Source organism: Leucopleurus acutus (assembly GCF_964270905.1).
Source record: "Leucopleurus acutus genome assembly, chromosome: 6".
Taxonomy (NCBI): domain Eukaryota; kingdom Metazoa; phylum Chordata; class Mammalia; order Artiodactyla; family Delphinidae; genus Leucopleurus; species Leucopleurus acutus.
The window spans coordinates 92,031,292-92,052,115 of NC_139149.1; the positions used below are offsets into that span (position 1 = coordinate 92,031,292).

General features: G+C 38.2%; 1 protein-coding gene across 5 annotated transcripts in view; it reads left to right on the forward strand.

The window, feature by feature from the left end:
• UNC80 (unc-80 homolog, NALCN channel complex subunit) overlaps positions 1-20,824 on the forward strand; it is a gene marked incomplete at both ends in the record, with an annotated part of 242,147 nt that overhangs the window by 179,335 nt on the left and 41,988 nt on the right. For all 5 annotated transcript variants that reach the window (XM_082840708.1, XM_082840711.1, XM_082840709.1 and 2 more), the window contains 8 exons: positions 1,272-1,366; positions 2,998-3,087; positions 3,826-3,927; positions 5,706-5,886; positions 7,099-7,367; positions 9,425-9,559; positions 14,722-14,860; positions 15,489-15,585. In XM_082840708.1, coding sequence (XP_082696834.1) covers positions 1,272-1,366; positions 2,998-3,087; positions 3,826-3,927; positions 5,706-5,886; positions 7,099-7,367; positions 9,425-9,559; positions 14,722-14,860; positions 15,489-15,585 — 1,108 coding nt within the window. The remainder of the gene's footprint in view (positions 1-1,271; positions 1,367-2,997; positions 3,088-3,825; positions 3,928-5,705; positions 5,887-7,098; positions 7,368-9,424; positions 9,560-14,721; positions 14,861-15,488; positions 15,586-20,824) is intronic.

Below are 20,824 nucleotides of genomic sequence, written 5' to 3' on the forward strand. Positions count from 1 at the left end.
TGAAATTTTGCCAAGCCTTTATCCTTGTGCAATGTCTAAGAAAATGTGAGATAATACATGTATTGAAATAAAAAGACAAAATTATATATAAATAAGAACACAGGTTCTGGCAGCAAAGAGGCCTATGTTAAAATCAGAGCACTGCCATTTATCATCTGTGTCATGAATATTAGCTATGAAAAAGGACATCACTTTTAAAGCTTTCTTTACTGACACATACAATGGGAGTATGATTCATACTTCATAATCGTGAGGAATAAATGAGTTTAGGTTTGTACAATACTAGCTGCCACACCTGACACGTGGTAAGCATTCAGTAAGTGGTGATGGTATATTTATGTGTCTATAGGTTACTCAACAAAGAGATCAGCTTTTATCACAGCAAAGAAACATATTGTCAGGCATACACTTAAAAACAACTCATTATAAATCAAGGTATATCATAATGTTCACTGTCTCACCAGCCAAGCAGAACACAGAAAATGTAAATGTAAACTACCTTTCAGGTACTTGTTTAGCTTTTGCTAATAGCTCTGTTTGTATCTTCTCAACCATTATTACCTCATCATCTCATTTAAAATAAAGGAATAGATTATTTGTTGGAATGCTTAAGGTTTGAGTTCTGACTCTTCCACTAAATAACTGTGTCTTTGACTAAGTTACTTATAAGTTCTTATTTATAAGAATAAGTTCTCTCTGTTTCTTCATTTGCAGTGTGAAAATAATAATACCCATATCATAGGGTTGCTATGAGATTTAAATATGATTATGCACATAAAACCATTTAAAAGTATGGGGAACTCCATAAATGGTAGCTATGATTTTTAAATAATAAGTAAACATATTTAAGATATATATTTAGGGCTTCCCTGGTGGCGCAGTGATTGAGAGTCCGCCTGCCGATGCAGGGGACATGGGTTCGTGCCCCGGTCTGGGAGGAGCCCACATGCCACAGAGCGGCTGGGCCCGTGAGCCATGGCTGCTGAGCCTGCGCATCCGGAGCCTGTGCTCCACAACGGGAGAGGCCACAACAGTGAGAGGCCCACGTACCGCAAAAAAAAAAAAAAAATATATATATATATATATATATATTTAACTAGAAACAAAGGAGTGCAGTTAGTACAATGCACAAGTCACATTAAACCCTCACTAGTAGTAATCATAATAATAATAAAAACATCAGCTTATTGATAATATTTTAATAATTTTTGCTTTATCTATAAACTTTCTTATAGTAGAAGTCAGTTTATTATGATTTTTACCTTCTGTAGGTACCAAGACCTTGGTAGTTCATGGACAGAATGAGTGTGATATCCCAACCCAGTTACCAGTCCATGAAGATACTCAGTTTGAAGCCCTGTTAAAGGTAGGGATGACTTTTGACAGAAGTGATTTGTTTTTAATGCACAGTGGCTATGGCCACTTCACTGATCATCCAGTTTTGAATTAAATTGCCTTTGTCTATCTTCAAATGAATATATGCATTTATTTACCTCTTCTAGAATCTGCCCCACTCTTGTGTACTTCCTCTATTTCCTTGCATAATTTTCCCCACATGGATGTAGGCAAGATCATGCTGGCTCCCTCTCAGTTACAGCAGCCACGTGACACTCCTCTTGAGATGCTGTGAATCCTGCTTAGGAGTATCCTGGCATCACTTGTGGCAGTTCTGGAGCTGCCCTGGGTTTGCACGCCAAGGGCACTGGGACAAACTCTAGGGGTCAGGTGACAGTCCACGCCAGAGACGCTTTTTGTGGCATCGCGTTGAACAATCCACAGTCTTGATTTGCCACTGACAGAAGTGATTGGAGAGGCAGAAAAAATATACCTTAGAATAAACTAAGTGAATCAAGAAAGTATTTTTAATGGTTATGACAGTTACGCCCCTTAAGAGATACGCAGTCCATTGTTACTCATGCCTGTAGGGTTGTTAAGGGAAAGTAGTAAGTACAGTAGTGCAGTGATTCCCTGTTTATCTGGAGCCCAAACTTTCGGCCCAGAAAAGACCTCTGAGAAATTCAGTTTTGCAAGCCTGTGTATTTTATTTCAGTAGAAAGGGTCATTAAGCCTCCTCCAGGCCTCACTCCTTCATCTCCAGAGCATCTCTCGGGCCCAGTGAAGCAAACTTTAACAGCCACTTCATTTTCCTACTCACTTTGGATGGTAGGATAGCATGAAGGCAGACAGTGAGTTCAAACCCAGGCTCCACCACAACCAGTGTTATCTAAATAAGTCAAACGACAGGCTCTCTCTAGTCTCAGTTTCTTTTTCAACAGTGCTCAATTATTAGCACAGGTTATACAAGTTCTCTACATTGAAAGCATTGAGCATAGAATATAGTAGATAATAAGTGCTTAATCACTGTGGTTCATATTATTCTTAATGTTGCTACTAAACATGCTTTCTTCCTGATATTGAGACCAGTAGATGCCACTGTGCCTTCACAGTTCATCACTCAAGTCTACATTGTAATTGTACCTCTTTTAGCTCTATGAGAACAGAGCAGATAGTTTGTATTACACTATCAGGCTTTTTTTAAATTGAGATATAGTTGATGTATAATATTATATACATTTCAGGTATAGAGCATAGTGATTCACAATTTTTAAAGGTCATATTCCATTTATAGTTATTCTAAAATATTGGCTATATTCTGTGTTGTACAATATATCCTTGTAGCTTATTTATTTCATGCATAGTAGTTTGCACGTCTTAATCCCCTACCCCTATCTTGCACTACCTTACACAATCAGTCTTTATGCTGTCATGTTTTTGGATAGCTGTGTGCATGTAAATGTTCATATATATGTGTGTGTATATAATATATATACGTATATATATATGCACACATAATATATAAAATGTGTGTAAGATATAAATACATATATATTCCTTGTAGGAAGTTACCTTGTTTTACGACATTTTTACCTTTCAGCTTACTGTTTGGCTCATAATATGATCTCAATAAATGTTTATTAAAAATTGCTGTCATTCTAGGAGTGTCTGGAGTTTTTTAATATCCCAGAATCCCAGTCTACACATTACTTTCTCATGGATAAACGATGGAACCTTATCCACTACAATAAGGTGAGACTGCAGTGATGACGCTCATGGAGAGCTGTGTCAAAAGCCCATTATGCCTTTCCGGAGGGCAGCTTCACTCAGGGGGGCGTCGCTGTTTATAGGTGAGGCGTATGGCCGCTTGGTTCACACCACCTCACTGCTGATGTATTAGCTTTGGACTGGCCACTTTACCTTTGTACCCTTCAGTTTCCTTGTCTGTAAAGGGAAGGTGATGATAGTAGCTACTTTAGGGTCGTTGTAATAATTAAAGGAGATAAGTAAGGCACTTTGTCACATCATTATTACATCTAGATGAACACTTAAGTTGCCCGTATTGTAAGTACACGTGTTTATTTGGAATGTTAATGTTGTTCTCGTGCCGCTTTCTACCACATTAAGCATGATTGTGGTAACGTGATCTAATGAACAAAGGAAACCTCAGGAAGACCACTGACATCACTTTACAGGGCTTTTCTTTTCTTCTTCAGAATGGGTTTTAGTAAATGGCCTCTGGCTCCTTGGCTCCTGACAGAGCATCCTGGACTTTGGAAAGCATACTCAGCCTGGGGAGATTGAAGCTTTCCCGAGGAGGGTGTTTATCTTCCCTAGGATTTTGTAGAATTGGGGAGCGTAAAGTAGTAAGAATCTAAACCATCAGAAAATACATAACATGTTTGTCTGACCTTTGGGGAAAGAGGAAATGAGAGTCAGAGTTTAATTATTTGAACTCTTTTTTTTTGTCTTTGTGTAATCCCACCACAGACCTATGTTCGGGATATTTACCCTTTTAGGAGATCCGTGTCTCCACAGCTGAACCTTGTACATATGCATCCAGAGAAAGGACAGGAGCTCATTCAGAAACAGGTGCCTGACCACCACAGTTTTATTCTATTTTGTCATGCCATTGGGATAGATGATCTGTAAACGGTTGCCAGCCCTGAGATTCTGTGATTCTGTTATGATCCTTTCTAGAGAGAGAATGATGGGCCCTTGGTCAATAGATCGTTCCCCAAAATAGTGTGTTAACCAAGTTTTTATACATTGGATGAATAATGTAAAGGTATTAAGAAACACTCACTTGGAGAATGCTATGAGAAATCATTGGGGTATAAATAACAGAAATCTTCTAATTTATTTACCTACTAGTTTCTAAGTTTGGATTTTCACTCCACATTTTTGTAAAGCAGGATTGGAAGTACACATAGTGTAGCTATAAGAAGGTTGTCCCAGAAATTTATGCTAGGTGGAAAAAAATAAAAGGGGTCAATGTAGTGTGCCTGCAAAAGGCCCTGCACCAAGGTCCAGAGATTTGGACTCAGTCCCATCTCTGCCACTGACCAGTGATCTGACCTTGGACATGTTACTGACTGCTCTTAAAATAGGAGGAAACAGAATCAAGCAGCTGCACTTAGATTTAAGATTGAAGAACAGAATAACGTTTACACATCTCATCATAAATCAGACTTTGAGCTTAAGGAAATTCACTATTTTGCAAGCGAAATATAGCTGTAGTACACAATTCTAATAATGATACACTTTTAATGTGGTCTTTGTGTTATATTCATTTATTTTTAATAAAATGTTGAAACAAACTATTATTTCAATTTTTCCGCATGTAGCAAGGATGCTATTCAAAAATATCTTCAGGGGATGGCATAGAATCCAACCGCTTAAGTAATTAAAAACATAGTATTAACTACCTAAATTGCATTTAGAAGAAAGAAAATAGTGAATGTATCACAAAGTGTGAGGTGTTGGGCAAAACTGTAAGACCTAAAATATAAATAATTCCTAAAACAATTCCCCACAAATTATCCCAGCCTCTGATTTTGGCAGCAAAATAATGAAAACCATAATTAATAACCGCACTTCACGAGTGCGTTTTTTTAGTCATGTTTAAGAACACATTTTAAGAGAATAACATAAAATGGGGCCCTTACTCTATTTATACTCCAAGTTGGGATCTTAAGACTTCTTTCTAATTTCCTTAGGGAGATAATAATAGACAGACCTGTGGTTCTGGCTCTGAAGTCTCCTCCACAGCTGCTCACTGCTTATCATCTTCCTAGTCACATCCCCCTGCCCACTGATCAGCAACAGAAAAGGCACTAAGAGAAGGACCAAAAGACCCATGTTCACATCATCTAAACTAAGGGCTAAAGGACCACCAATCTAGGTCCTATTAGCTTTTGTTCCAAGATAGGTTTTTCCTGGAGCTCATTTCAGTCTTTAAGAGGCAAACCCAGAAACAGCGTAAGGCATCAGTAGAAATGATAGAAGCAATTGGAACTGACTGGCTCCTGTTGGAGAAGGTCTTCTATATTATGACATCCAAACAAATGGGCTGTATTTACTACTGAACTGTTCTTGACAGTGCTTGCCTTGTTCTCCTCCTCTAGCTGGCAAACTCCATAAGAAACACTTCCTTCTGTAGGACAGATGCAGGAAGTGAGAGTCAATTAAGTATTGTTTGCTCTTTCTGTGTGGTAAAGAAAAAATATTTCTCTCCCATTTTACTTCCCCCATCTTTCAATTTTTAATCAGCCCGGTTTGCCATTAAGGTTTTCACTTCAGTTTCTTCACTCTTGGTAATTTCAGAATTGCCAATTCTACTTTTCATCTGCTCCTGCCTTTGCCGGTAGGTATTCACTCGGAAGCTGGAGGAAGTGGGGAGGGTTTTGTTTCTCATCTCCCTCACCCAGAAGATCCCCACAGCCCACAAGCAGTCCCACGTCTCCATGCTCCAGGAAGACCTCCTCCGACTGCCCTCATTCCCTCGAAGTGCTATTGATGCGGAGTTTTCACTCTTCAGTGATCCTCAAGGTATCAAGAAAGAAGCATTTCCTCTCTTGGGCTTCTTCTCCTGCCCTTCTTTTGTCCTCCGCTAGAGGATGTCTCTATCTTAATCGGCAGACAGTTCTCTAAGCTAGTGGCTCTCAGCTCTGGAGTGGGCACAGGAATCACCTGGAGAACTTGGTAAAACACAGATTGCTGGGTCCCACCCTCCAGCCCCGAGTTTCTGATTCAGTAGCTCTGGAAGGGGGCTTGGGAACTTGCATTTCTGACAAGCTCCCAGGTGAGGCTGGTGCTTCTGTTCCAAGGACCAAATCCTGAGACCACTGCTCTAAGCTAATCGTAAGCAATTGAAGGAAGTAGTGTGGTATTGTTAGGAGAGCACTTGACTAAGTGAAGAACAGATATTTATATGAAATTCAAGAGGAGGCAAAACGAATCTACAGTGACAGAAATCAGAACAGTAGTTACCTCTGGATTGGGGGGAATGGATTTCCCAGAAAGGAGTATGAGAGAACTTTCTCAGGTGATGAAAATGGTCTATACATTGATTGGCGTGTTCGTTACCTGAGTGGGTATTTTTGTCAAAATTCATTGAATTCTACATTTATGTTCTGTGCCTTTTACTCTATCTAAATTATACCTTCTTAATTAGAAAGTCTGGAGTCAGGGCCCAGTAATCTGTGTTTTTATAAGACCTCCAGGTGGCTTTGATGCCCTAGGAAGCTTGAGAACCATTATTCAAATTGAGAGAGAGAGAGACTGAGACAGAGAAATTGGAAGAGACCCATTTTGAAACCACGCTCTGTTACTCAGTTATTAATCTGGGACAGTTTACTTAAATCAGCATCTGTATGCTCTACATCTTCATCCAGAAGCTCCAGAGAAATAGTAGACACAGCTCTAGTCTGACCATGAGTTCAAAGACCAAGAACAAGTCCCAGCCCTGCCATTTTCTTAATAGCTTATTTTTTCTCAAAGCCACAGCTTATGCAGCAGCAAGACACTGCACCTGCCTGCCCTGTCTTGCCCACAGAGTTGAATCAAAGAGGTGATGAAGAAAGTACTTGAAGGGCTAGGAGGTGTCACAGCAGTGGCTGCAATATTGCTCTGGGAAGCGTATCAGCAGTAGATCTTCATGTCCCTGAGCTGGAAACAGCAGCGCCCTGGGGTTTGATTGCCCTCCACACTGACAGGATTGGCGTGGGGCTAATTCTGTCTCTGCTGTTTCATGTTTCACAGCGGGGAAGGAGCTGTTTGGCCTCGACACTCTTCAGAAAAGCTTGTGGATCCAGCTCCTGGAGGAGATGTTCCTGGGCATGCCGAGCGAGTTTCCCTGGGGAGATGAAATCATGCTTTTCCTCAACGTTTTTAACGGGGCTCTGATCCTGCACCCAGAAGACAGTGCCCTGCTCAGGCAGTACGCGGCCACCGTCATCAACAGCGCTGTGCACTTCAATCACCTCTTCTCCCTCAGCGGCTACCAGTGGATTCTGCCCACCATGCTGCAGGTGCACAGGCTGTCCTCTCCTGCCCATGGAACAGGTCAACAAGATCTGTACCAAAACTTTTAATGATGGAATTATCTTCTTTTATGACCTCAAAAGGCACCAAATGAACCCCCCCTAGAAACTTCCAAAAGATCATAATATTCCATTCTATTCTGAGATCTCCCAGACCTGGGCTCTGCTTTCCCATTTCTTCTGGACCAGTGGTTCTCAAAGCGCAATCTCTGGAGCAACAGCAGCAGAAGCAGCAGCATCACCTGGGGATTTGTTAGAAATGCACATTCTTGGGTTCCATCCCAGTGCTACTTAATCAGAAAGTCTGGAGTCAGGGCCCAGTAATCTGTGTTTTTACAAGACCTCCAGGTGGTTTTGATGCCCTAGGAAGCTTGAGAACCATTATTCAAATGTATGGCAAGCATTCAGTTGATGTTTCTCCCAAGAGAGTCTCCAACCTCTATCTGAATAAAGATTTTCATTGCTATTAAATTTGGTATGACAAGGATGGAGGAGGTGAATGCAGCAGGAACAGTTTTCACTTAGTCATGCCTAATGTGTACATGGCTACAGTTAGGAGTACTGAATAAAGTTCAGAAGGGGCCTTGAGGGCTCATCTTACTTCTCATTTTTATGGAAATTTTAATAAAATTATGGAAGTAATGCATGTTTGTGTAAAGTGGCGTTCGCTCAACTACAGGGGCAAGAAATTGACTTTTTTTTTTTTTTTTTTTTGCGGTACGCGGGCCTCTCACTGTTGTTGCCTCTCCCGTTGCAGAGCACAGGCTCTAGACGTGCAGGCTCAGCGGCCACAGCTCACGGGCCCAGCCGCTCCGCGGCATGTGGCATCTTCCCGGACCGGGGCACGAACCCATGTCCCCTGCATCGGCAGGTGGACTCTCAACCACTGCACCACCAGGGAAGCCCAAGAAATTGACTTTTAATATCATCAGGGCACTCTGTCCTATTTTTAGATAGTTGGAATTTCCTGTATAACGTTTAAAATAATTATCAAAAACAATAAATGCTCATTGTAAAATTCGAAAGATAAAGAAAAGTTTAAAGAAGAAAATAAAGATCACCCATGGGGCTTCCCTGGTGGCGCAGTGGTTGAGAATCTGCCTGCTAATGCAGGGGACACAGGTTCGAGCCCTGGTCTGGGAAGATCCCACATGCCGCAGAGCAACTAGGCCCGTGAGCCACAGCTACTGAGCCTGCGCGTCTGGAGCCTGTGCTCCACAACAAGAGAGACCACGATAGTGAGAGGCCCGTGCACCGCGATGAAGAGTGGCCCCCACTTGCCACAACTAGAGAAAGCCCTCGCACAGAAACGAAGACCTAACACAGACAAAAATAAATAAATAAACAAATGTGGGGTTTAAAGAAAAAAGAATATTATTTAAAAAAAAAAAGATCACCCATAATCCTCTCCCTAGATAACCATCGTTTACACATCTTGAAAATCTTGGTACTCTCTCCTACTTTTTCTAAAACAGAAGTTGAATCGTACCATATATTCAAGTTTGTTACCTACCTTTTTTAATGTGACACTAAGAATATTGTGGGAGTTTTCCCTGTAGCACTATATAGCATCTTTTAAAATATAACTGATAGTATTCTGTTGAATGCATATACATAATACACTTAACCCCAATTTATGAATAATTTAAGTTGTTTCAAATTTTCTACTATTTTAAGCAACCTTGCAGCAGTCATTATTGTATATATTATATCTTTGTACATTTGTCTGTTTTCTTAAGATAAATCACTAGTCACAAACTTCCCGAGAAAAAAGTATATTTATATTTTTAGGATTAAATATAAATATACTTATATATATATATAAGTATATAAATATATATATATGACATATCTATATTTTTAGGATTTTTATGTATATTGCCAGATCTCTCTCAAGAAGGTATATACCATTTTACACTCCCCTCCATCAGTTTATGAAATTAGTCATTTCCGTCCATGCTTCCCATGGCTATGAGTTTTAAAAGCAAACACAACTCTAGTAGGCTGTTAAGGAATTTTCTGAATATGGTGACATTTTTCCATAGGTGTACTCTGACTATGAAAGCAATCCCCAGTTGCGTCAAGCCATTGAATTCGCCTGCCATCAGTTCTACATTCTACACCGGAAGCCCTTTGTGCTCCAGCTGTTTGCAAGTGTGGCCCCTCTCCTGGAGTTTCCTGTGAGTAAGCTCTGTGGAAATAAAGACCAACCCGACGAGGAAAGCAAAGTCTGTTTATTCAGAGCTTACTACAGCAAGGGATTCCTGGTCTGGTTACTACAGATTGTAGATCAGTTCTATATTTATGTATGGCCTGGTCATTGTGCATTTGTATAATCAGTCTCTCAGCTCTCTTTATTCAAGCAATGGAATATAAATACCAAAAATTATTTCTCTTTCAACAAGAAAATCTTCTCTCTTCAACGTTTCTCTTCAACTCTTATTTCGGCCCCTAGGATGTAAATAGATCAACTCTCTGGATTTTTATACTCAGTTAATGAAAGGATGGAAAATGGAAAATGATAAAAGGAAGAGTTCCGGATTCTCATTTTTTTCTGTCACTCTCTAGCACTTACCCTGCTTTATTTTTATTTTTCTGCAGAGCATTTATATCATATCACATGTAATATATGTATTTGTTTCACTAATATGTATCTTTTTTTTTTTTTAACATCTTTATTGGAGTATAATTGCTTTACAATGGTATGTTAGTTTCAGCTTCACAACAAAATGAATCAGTTATATATATACATATATTCCCATATCTCTTCCCGCTTGCGTCTCCCTCCCTCCCACCCTCCCTATCCCACCCCTCCAGGCGGTCACAAAGCACCGAGCTGATCTCCCTGTGCTATGCGGCTGCCTCCCACTAGCTATCTACCTTACGTTTGGTAGTGTATATATGTCCATGTCTCTTTATCGCTTTGTCACCGTTTACCCTTACCCCTCCCCATAGCCTCAAGTCCATTCTCTAGTAAGTCTGTGTCTTTATTCCTGTTTCACCCCTAGGTTTTTCATGACATTTTTTTTTTAAATTCCATATATATGTGTCAGCATACGGTATTCGTCTCTCTCTTTCTGACTTACTTCACTCTGTATGACAGACTCTAGGTCTATCCACCTCATTACAAATAGCTCAATTTCGTCTCTTTTTATGGCTGAGTAATATTCCATTGTATATATGTGCCACATCCTCTCCATCCATTCATCCGATGATGGACACTTAGGTTGTTTCCATCTCTGGGCTACTGTAAATAGAGCTGCAATGAACATTTTGGTACATGACTCTTTTTGAATTATGGTTTTCTCAGGGTATATGCCCAGTAGTGGGATTGCTGGGTCATATGGTAGTTCTATTTGTAGCTCTTTAAGGAACCTCCATACTGTTCTCCACAGTGGCTGCATCAATCCACATTCCCACCAACAGTGTAAGAGGGTTCCCTTTTCTCCACACCCTCTCCAGCATTTATTGTTTCTAGATTTTTTGATGATGGCCATTCTGACTGGTGTGAGATGATATCTCATTGTAGTTTTGATTTGCATTTCTCTCATGATTAGTGATGTTGAGCATTCTTTCATGTGTTTGTTGGCACGCTGTATATCTTCTTTGGAGAAATGTCTATTTAGGTCTTCTGCCCATTTTTGGATTGGGTTGTTTGTTTTTTTGTTATTAAGCTGCATGAGCTGCTTATAAATTTTGGAGATCAATCCTTTGTCAGTTGCTTCATTTGCAAATATTTTCTCCCATTCTGAGGGTTGTCTTTTGGTCTTCTTTATGGTTTCCTTTGCTGCGCAAAAGCTTTTAAGTTTCATTAGGTCCCATTTGTTTACTCTTCTTTTTATTTCCATTTCTCTAGGAGGTGGGTCAAAAAGGACCTTGCTGTGATTTATGTCATAGAGTGTTCTGCCTATGTTTTCCTCTAAGAGTTTGATAGTTTCTGGCCTTACATTTAGGTCTTTAATCCATTTTGAGCTTATTTTTGTGTACGGTGTTAGGGAGTGATCTAATTTCATACTTTTACATGTAGCTGTCCAGTTTTCCCAGCACCACTTATTGAATAGGCTGTCCTTTCTCCACTGTACATTTCTGCCTCCTTTGTCAAAGATAAGGTGACCATATGTGCGTGGGTTTATCTCTGGGCTTTCTATCCTGTTCCATTGATCTATCTTTCTGTTTTTGTGCCAGTACCATACCGTCTTGATAACTGTAGCTTTGTAGTATAGTCTGAAGTCTGGGAGCCTGATTCCTCCAGTTCCTTCTTTCGTTCTCAAGATTGCTTTGGCTATTCGGGGTCTTTTGTGTTTCCATACAAATTGCAAAATTTTTTGTTCTAGTTCTGTGAAAAATGCCAGTGGTAGTTTGATAGGGATTGCATTGAATCTATAGATTGCTTTGGGTAGTAGAGTCATTTTCACAATGTTGATTCTTCCAATCCAAGAACATGGTATATCTCTCCATCTATTTGTATCATCTTTAATTTCTTTCATCAGTGTCTTATAATTTTCTGCATACAGATCTTTTGTCTCCTTAGGTAGGTTTATTCCTAGATATTTTATTCTTTTTGTTGCAATGGTAAATGGGAGTGTTTTCTTGATTTCATTTTCAGATTTTTCATCATTAGTATATAGGAATGCCAGAGATTTCTGTGCATTAATTTTGTATCCTGCCACTTTACCAAATTCATTGATTAGCTCTAGTAGTTTTCTGGTAGCATCTTTAGGGTTCTCTATGTATAGGATCATGTCATCTGCAAACAGTGACAGCTTTACTTCTTCTTTTCCGATTTGGATTCCTTTTATTTCCTTTTCTTCTCTGATTGCTGTGGCTAAAACTTCCAAAACTATGTTGAATAAGAGTGGTGAGAGTGGGCAACCTTGTCTTGTTCCTGATCTTAGTGGAAATGCTTTCAGTTTTTCACCATTGAGGATGATGTTTGCTGTGGGCTTGTCATATATGGCCTTTATTATGTTGAGGAAAGTTCCCTCTATGCCTACTTTCTGCAGGGTTTTTATCATAAATGGGTGTTGAATTTTGTCAAAAGCTTTCTCTGCATCTATTGAGATGATCATATGGTTTTTCTCCTTCAGTTTGTTAATATGGTTTATCACATTGATAGATTTGCGTATATTGAAGAATCCTTGCATTCCTGGAATAAACCCCACTTGATCATGGTGTATGATCTTTTTAATGTGCTGTTGGATTCTGTTTGCTAGTATTTTGTTGAGGATTTTTGCATCTATGTTCATCAGTGTTTCACTAATATGTATCTTTACCACACCCCACAATAGAATTTGAGCTCCGTTAAAACGAGACATTTGTCTGGTTTTTTGCTTGCCTTTTGCTTGTTTTTAGTTGTTGTTTTGTTTGTTTTTGTTTTGCTGTAACTGCAGTGCACAAAATGGTGCCTGGCACATAGTAGGAATTTAATGAGGTTTTTTTTTAAATTTTTATTGGAGTATAGTTGCTTTACAATGTTGTGTTAGTTTCTGTTGTAGAGCAAAGTGAATCAGCTATATGTATACATACATCCCCTCTTTTTTGGATTTCCTTCCCATTTAGGTCACCACAGAGCATCGAGTAGAGTTCCCTGTGCTATATAGTAGATTCTCATTAGTTATCTATTTTATACGTAGTAGTGTATATATGCCAATCCCAATCTCCCAAGTCATCCCACCACCACCCCTTCCCCCTTGGTATCCATACATTTGTTCTCTACATCTGTGTCTCTATTTCTGCTTTGCAAATAAGATCATCTATACTGTTTTTCTAGATTCCACATATATGCATTAATATATGATATTTGTTTTTCTTTTTCTGACTTACTTCACTTAGTATGATAATCTCTAGGTCCATCCATGTTGCTGCAAATGGCATTGTTTCATTCTTTTTATGGCTGAGTAATATTCCATTTTATATGTATATACCACATCTTCTTTATTCATTCCTTTGTCGATGGACATTTAGGTTGCTTCCATGTCCTGGCTATTGTAAATAGTGCTGCAATGAACATTGGGGTGCATGTATCTTTTTGAATTAGAGTTTTCTCTGGATATATGCCCAGGAGGATTTGTTGTTTTAATGAATGAATCAAAGTCATTTTACAGAGATTTGAGACGGTAAGTATCTCCATTCTGGAGATAGATTATCAACTAAGACCTGTAAAATTCCCAGGGTTGTCAAAAAAATTCATCTGTTTCTCAAACATATTTGATGTATTCAACCAATCCATTATGGAAATTTGCGGGGGAATGCTGATTCCCATTATCATAGACCAGAGAAAACATAGGCATGAACTTTACTGGCAGTTCACATGTTGCTGTATTTTTATGAGTTTCCACAAATATCTCTTTTGTACTAGATTAGCATTTAATAGATCCCTTAAAACTCAGGTGTTCAGTCCATACAATAGCATGGTTGGATGCAGAATTCTGTAAGCTGAATACTGCCTAGATATTGTTATCAGTGGCAGTGTTTATGAAACTTGTATTTCTGATCAAACCATATTAGTACTGATGTAGGAATTAATAAACTAAAATGGCTTTTCTTTTGTTTTTAATTGAAGTATAGTTGATTTACAATGTTGTGTTAATTTCTGCTGTACAGCACAATGATTCAGTTATACATATATATATATATACATCTTTTTTATATCCTTTTCCATTATGGTTTATCACAGGATATTGAATATAGTTCCCTATGCTATACAGTAGGACCTTGTTGTTTATCCATTCTATATATAATAGTTTGCATCTGCTAATCCCAAACTCCCAATCCATCCCCCTTCACCCTCCTTGGCAACCACAATTCTGTTCTGTGTCTGTGAGTCTATTTCATAGGTAAGTTCATTTGTGTCATATTTTAGATTCCACATATAAGTGATATCACATGGTATTTGTCTTTCTCTTTCTAACCTCAATTAGTATGATAATCTCTAGGTCCATCCATGTTGCTGCAAATGGCATTATTTCATTATTTTTATGGCTGAGTAGGATACCATTGTATATAGGTACCACATCTTCTTTATCCATTCATCTGTCGATGGACATTTAGGTTGTTTCCCTGTTTTGGCTACTGTGAATAGTGATGCTATGAACATATGGGTGCATGTGTCATTTTGAATTAGAGTTTTCTCTGGGTATATGCCCACGAGTGGGATTGCTGTATCATATGGCAACTCTATTTTTAGTTTTTTTTAGGAACCTCCATTCTGTTTTCACAGTGGCTGCACCAACTTACATTCCCACCAACAGGGTATGAGGGTTCCCTTTTCTCCACACCCTCTCCAGAATTTGTTATTTGTAAACTTTTTAATGATGGCCTAAAATGGCTTTTCTTTGTACAGGATGCTGCCAATACTGGGTCCAGCAAAGGCGTGTCAGCTCAGTGCCTGTTTGACTTGCTGCAGTCGCTGGAGGGGGAGACCGCGGACATCCTAGACATCTTAGAGCTGGTCAAAGCTGAGAAGCCTCTTAAGTCATTAGGTAAAAGCAAAACTTGCCTTGGCATTCTTTTTCTTTTTGTAATCTTTCTTTTTTTAAGCGACCTTATACTGAATATTTTGAGCTAAATCAAAATAGCAAAAATAAGTGGAACGGTGGTATAAATTAAATAAGTACATTTTCCTATCTCCTGTTTTTCTTAAATTTCTTGTAAATCTTAAAATGTAAAGGATTCTCTGCCATGAAAATTGTATTAAAAGGGGGGCTCAATAGACCACTGTAGTTTTCAGAAAATTGGGTTTTCCTGGGCAATTCTAAGTGAATAACCCTTTAAGACAGGCTTTTATTATCATGGAATGTCTACAATTAGAGGTATTCAAAGATGAAGTCTCATGTCTTACCTTAGAGCATCCAAATATCCTTCTACTAGATGAGTTTTTTTAAACTACCAAAATAAAGCACTTTTATTTGTCATCTGATTATTCAAAAATAGAACAGAATTTTTAGTCCCTTTAGATGAGGATATTAAGTGTTCACAGTTTAGGAATAAAGTCTAACAAGGAAATGCCTACAAAATATAACTGGAAAGAAAGTGTTAGGAGTAATAAATTCTTCTTTATCCCTGGTGGAATCCACTCTGATTGTGTGCCTTGCCCTTCTGTCCCTTCAGATTTCTGCTATGGAAACGAAGACCTGACTTTCTCTATAAGTGAAGCCATTAAGCTCTGTGTTACTGTGGTGGCGTATGCTCCTGAGTCATTCAGAAGGTAACTGCAGCCTTTTATTCCATGCCTTGTAATAAGTAAGTATGGCAAAGGAAATAAAATTGAGCGACTACAAAGGTTATGTTTGCTAAGATTAGCCTGTAATGTTCCGGCAAGTATGTTTTCAAAAACTAAATTTAGGGAACTTGTCATAGCAGAGGTTATGAAAAATATAGTAAATCTTCATCAATTTGAAATCCCCTAATTTGGAAATTGTGAAGTGGCTAAGATGTTTTAGTCTTGTTTAGGAAATATCCTCACATGTAACAGAAATTAACAGCAAATAAAATTTCAGAAAAGACATTTAAGCTACTTAAGAAAACTCATTTCAAGGAGCAATAAGAACTTGTGTCACACAAAGAGCAGGAAGAGAAATCTTCCCTGTCATTTTGCCAAGTGCAAGGAATCCAAAGGACTCACCATGGCGAGTGTTATTTCCAGTTCTAGGATGTTGGCTCTGACCTGATTTTATTTACATATATATATATTGTGTGTGTGTGTATATATATATATATATATATATATATAAAATATGTGAAATGAAAATCAGCCTCATCTCTCTATTAAAATAGGTATTCTAAAGGCAGAGACAATAATTCAAATGAATTATGGGTAACCCCTTTTTATGTAATGTACATGCTTAAAGATAAGAGCTGCATTCCTTCCAAATGTTCCATAATTCTGGCTTAACCAGCCCTATGGCCTTCCCTCCTCTTCCTCAATTCAACATTAGGAAATCTCTCCCTCTTAATTTCTCAATCTACTTTGATTTTTTCTTGTAATATCTAACCCATAAACAAAGCATTCGATTGTATTCTACCATATTCTTAGTATATGTGATATATCTTCCAACGCCTAATATAGTGCTGTATTCCATATATGATATAACAATATAAATTTATAAAATGAATGAATCAGATAACAGCCAACTGTTTCCATGTTCCTATTTCTCTCATTTGTAATTCTTCTTGCATAGGCCTTTGTGGTGAGAAAATAGTTTGAAAATAAAAATATGGATTAGTCATAAACATATCACAGTTTTTGCCTCAACTTTCTTTCTTTTGAGAGAAGGATGGGCTAATAAATTATTCCAGGGTATTGCTCCTCTGTTAAGACTGCCAGATGTAGGTAGGTTATCACCTTTCTAATGTAAATTCAAAGAACTGAGACTACAAACTCCTGTCACACGGGAATAAAATATAAATCTTATCTGAGTGTGAACTCAGGGTTGCTGGCTCTGATCTAACGCAGAGTCACCCGCATTGGTCCTACCTCCTGGGACCAGCTGTTGATCTCATGTGCTCAGGGTGAGCTGTGACTCTGACTCAGGCTTGAAGTGAAAGGGAAGATGACTAGTGATTCTCCTGGTGAAACAAACAGAGAACTAGCGTTTGTCTATTCATACCAGTCCAGTTCTAACCTAATAGTCAAGCCTATCCTGAAACATCTATAGATCGGGTGATTTATGGAACACTAGATAGAAATGTATAACTGATCTGAAAGTAAAGCATAGTGATCTACTTGGGATCTAAAGATTGCTTGGGGCTTACAGATTTCCACATTACTTAAAATTCTGAATTCTCTCTGTTTGATCAAATCTCCTTATCAGTTTCTCATATTCCTCCTTAAATCTACTTCTGGTTTTCAATTAGTGTAGAAAAATATTGACCCAACTATTGCAACTCTACTATTTTAACCCAGTGGATATTTTGACCCCAAGGATATTTTGACTACGACTTTATAAATACAAACATCTTAATTATACCTATAAATTTTCATTAAGGGATTATTTTCTAATTTATTTATGCCAGTTTAATTCCTCAGTCAGTTTATGTTGCAAATAAGCCACTTTCAACTTTTCATTTTATCAAAGTTCTTTTCATTGAAATTATTTTCTTTCTATGTAAAATTTATAATAAAGTTTACATTCATTGATTAAGTTTTAGGGGAGGACTTATTTTATCTTGGTCTGTATCAAACTTTGCTCATTAGAGTTTCTGTCATTTTGAGCTTTTGTGTTTCAGGTTTTGATCATTACTGCAGTTTCCCCAAGTCAAATTTCAACGGTGCCCATAAGATGTAGTTTCTTAATGTAGAATAAACATCTGAAGCAGGATGTTTATTAAATAACAAATTCTACTCAGTGGTGTTTTAACAATTGTCAGTTTTATTTTATATCAAAAATTCTTTCAGAATAGTTATTATGAATTGGATAAAAGACTGGGAATTTGTATTTTTAAAGTAATCAATGAAAAAAGCAGCAGACAACTGGTCAGGTATTCCCAGACTGCTTTATTATTCGGGATTAATCTTAGAGTGTAATACCATTATTTAATATTCTTCCATCAGTTTGTTCATTATGCACTATCTCCTCACACACCGCTGGGACAGAGAGAGCAGATGGTAGGGTCAGAACATCCCGCTGACAAGCAGGGTGACCTCTGCCCCATCTCCACAGTGCATTTCCCGGTCCCCCCACTGCAAATAACCTCTCCTGCCTCCGGTCCCAGAGCAATTTATTTTGAAGTTTTCCCTTATGAAATCTGTTGCTCAGCCATCTCGAGGCGCTGAGCCAAGTCACCTTACCTCATCCTGCCTCTTACCTACCAAGTCTGTAAACATGAGAAGCCACCTGAAGAAAATGCATACAGTTTATTCTTACCACAGCCTCTGGTGGAACTCTCTGCTCTCCTTGCCTGAGCTGAATATCACAGCCATCTGCAGGGTCCTCTTTATCCTTTCTCAGAAACTCCTGAAACGCTGTCAGTTATAAGAGTTGAGGTTTCTGGAAGGATCCAGTGAAGAGTGACTTCTTTCTTGCCCATGTTCTAAATAAATGAAGGCAGGCAGAAGGGAGGTTGAAATATCACCTTTAGTGCTGAGAAAGATTAAGTAGGGGAATCAGGCTTGAAACAGGACTGCCCTGAGAACTCACAGCAGAGGATAGAAGCCCTGTTGGCAGGCTTTTCCAGGAAAAGGAAAAGAGCTGAGCTGATTTTGCCCAGTATGTCTATATCAATTTGCCCCTCAGGTAAGTCTTTGTCTTCTCCAGAACTGAATGAGTAAAAGGGCAAAGAGGAACCGGGATTGATATTGACTGAACTCTCTCTGCTGGAAGGAAACATAAGGAATGAATAAAATATGCCACCCCCATCCCCAACATTCCCACCTTATTCTGTCTTAAGCAATGGGGATTAAACACTATGCCCCTGGTCAACCCTGCCTCAGGAGGGCAAATCTACCCTCTCTCAGGACGGTCTTCATCCTACTTTCCTTAGGCTCCTCCTATAATATCACAGCTCCATAAAAGGTTCAAAAATGGATCAAAACCTTACATTAACTTAACTCCAAGTCCACTCGATTCCTAAGTGTCAAAATACCCCCTCTTCTATTTTCCGCTCCAAGCATATCCAGTGCCATGTTATTAGGGTGTATCAGAGATTCTGCAGTGCGATTAAGTGATAACATGAAGACACTGCAATGACAAAATGTATAAAGATTCTCTAATATTAAAATGCTAACAGCATAGAGAAGCCCTAAATTTGACTAAAACATCCTCGCATTATCAAATTCCCAATGAGATATGAAAGACACTTTCAAGTTAAAATCCAAACACATTGAAATCAAAAGGAATTAGAGTTCACAATCAAATTCTCTTGTCATTGTGAGTTAAAAGCCAGAGCCCAATACTGTTAAGCTAAATTAAAAAATTTTTCAAAAACCTCCCTAATACCTTATTCTGCTCTGTTTAAGCCAGAACTGTTCTTAATTCCTGCGTGGAGCCAGGATCTCTTAAGTAGTTGTTCCCTAGGATATGCTTCATGGGAATAAATTCAATTCTTACAAGACTTCAACATTTGTAATACCAAGTCCCTGTTGTGCTTAAATTTTTTTTAAATAATGTATTTTATTTAAATATTCATACAAGAAAGTTTTTACATATTGTAATTTTATAGTTTAATGAATGTATACAAAGTTAACACATCAGTGTAACTACCACTCAAATTGAAAAATCAGATAAAAGAACCACTATCCTGATTTCCAACATCACAAGTCAGCTTTGTCTGTTTCTGAACTCAACTACAATGAAATAATATGGTAGGTATTTTTTAATGTCTGACTTCTGTTATTCAGTATTATTTCATGAGATTCATCCACGCAATCATGTATAACAGTAGTTCTTCATTTGTCTGTAATATTCTATTGTATGGCTATGCTGCAATTTGTGTATTTCTTCTTCTGTTGACAGACATTTGTGTTGTGTCCAGTTTGAAGCTATTGCCAATAATGCTGCAGTGAACATTTTTGTATATGTCTTTGTGTGCACATATATATGCGCCTCTGTGGGTAGAAATGCTCTGCTAGATCATGGAGTATGTATATGTTTTGCTTTAGTAGATACTACCAAAAAGTTTTCCAGAGGGCTTGTATCAGTTTTCACTCCCACCAGCAGTGTATAGGTGTTCCAGTACTCTACAGCCTCATCAACACTTTGCATTGTCAGTCTTTTTTATTTTAACTGTTTTTGTTGGCTTATAGTGATATCTCATTGTGGTTTTGATTTCCATTTCCCTCCAGCAACTTAAAAGGTTTGGAAGCCTTTCAGATTGTTTACTGGAATTTGGATATCTACTTTTGCAAGGGGCCTATTGAAGTATTCTACCCATTTTTAAATGAGATTATCAGTAATTTTTATTTGATATATAGAATTTTTTTTAAAGAGTGTGATATAAATACATTTTAACTTATATAGAGTGGTGTTGCTGGTAAACATTTAACAACCAACTCTCTGGGAGAAAGAGTTTCTAATGTGTAGCATTGCCAATTTGCCAATATGTAGCAATTGCTGAATACAAAATACCAGAATGACATCATTGAATGTGGTGTTGGAAAGAGATGCTTACGGTAGGCCTTTTTCTTTAAATTAATTTTTATTGGAGTATAGTTGCTTTATGATGTTGTTAGTTTCTGCTGTAAAGCAAAGTGAATCAGCTATACATATACCTCCTCTTTTTTGGATTGCCTTCACATTTAGGTCACCACAGAGCATTGAGTAGAGTTCCCTGTGCTATACAGTAGGTCCTCATTAGTTATCTATTTTACACATAATATCAGTAGTGTATATCTGTTAATCCCATCCCAATCTCCAAGTTCATCCCATCCCCCCCTTCCCCCTTGGTATCCATACGTTTGTTCTCTATGTCTGTGTCTCTATTTCTGCTTTGCAAATAAGAACATCTAT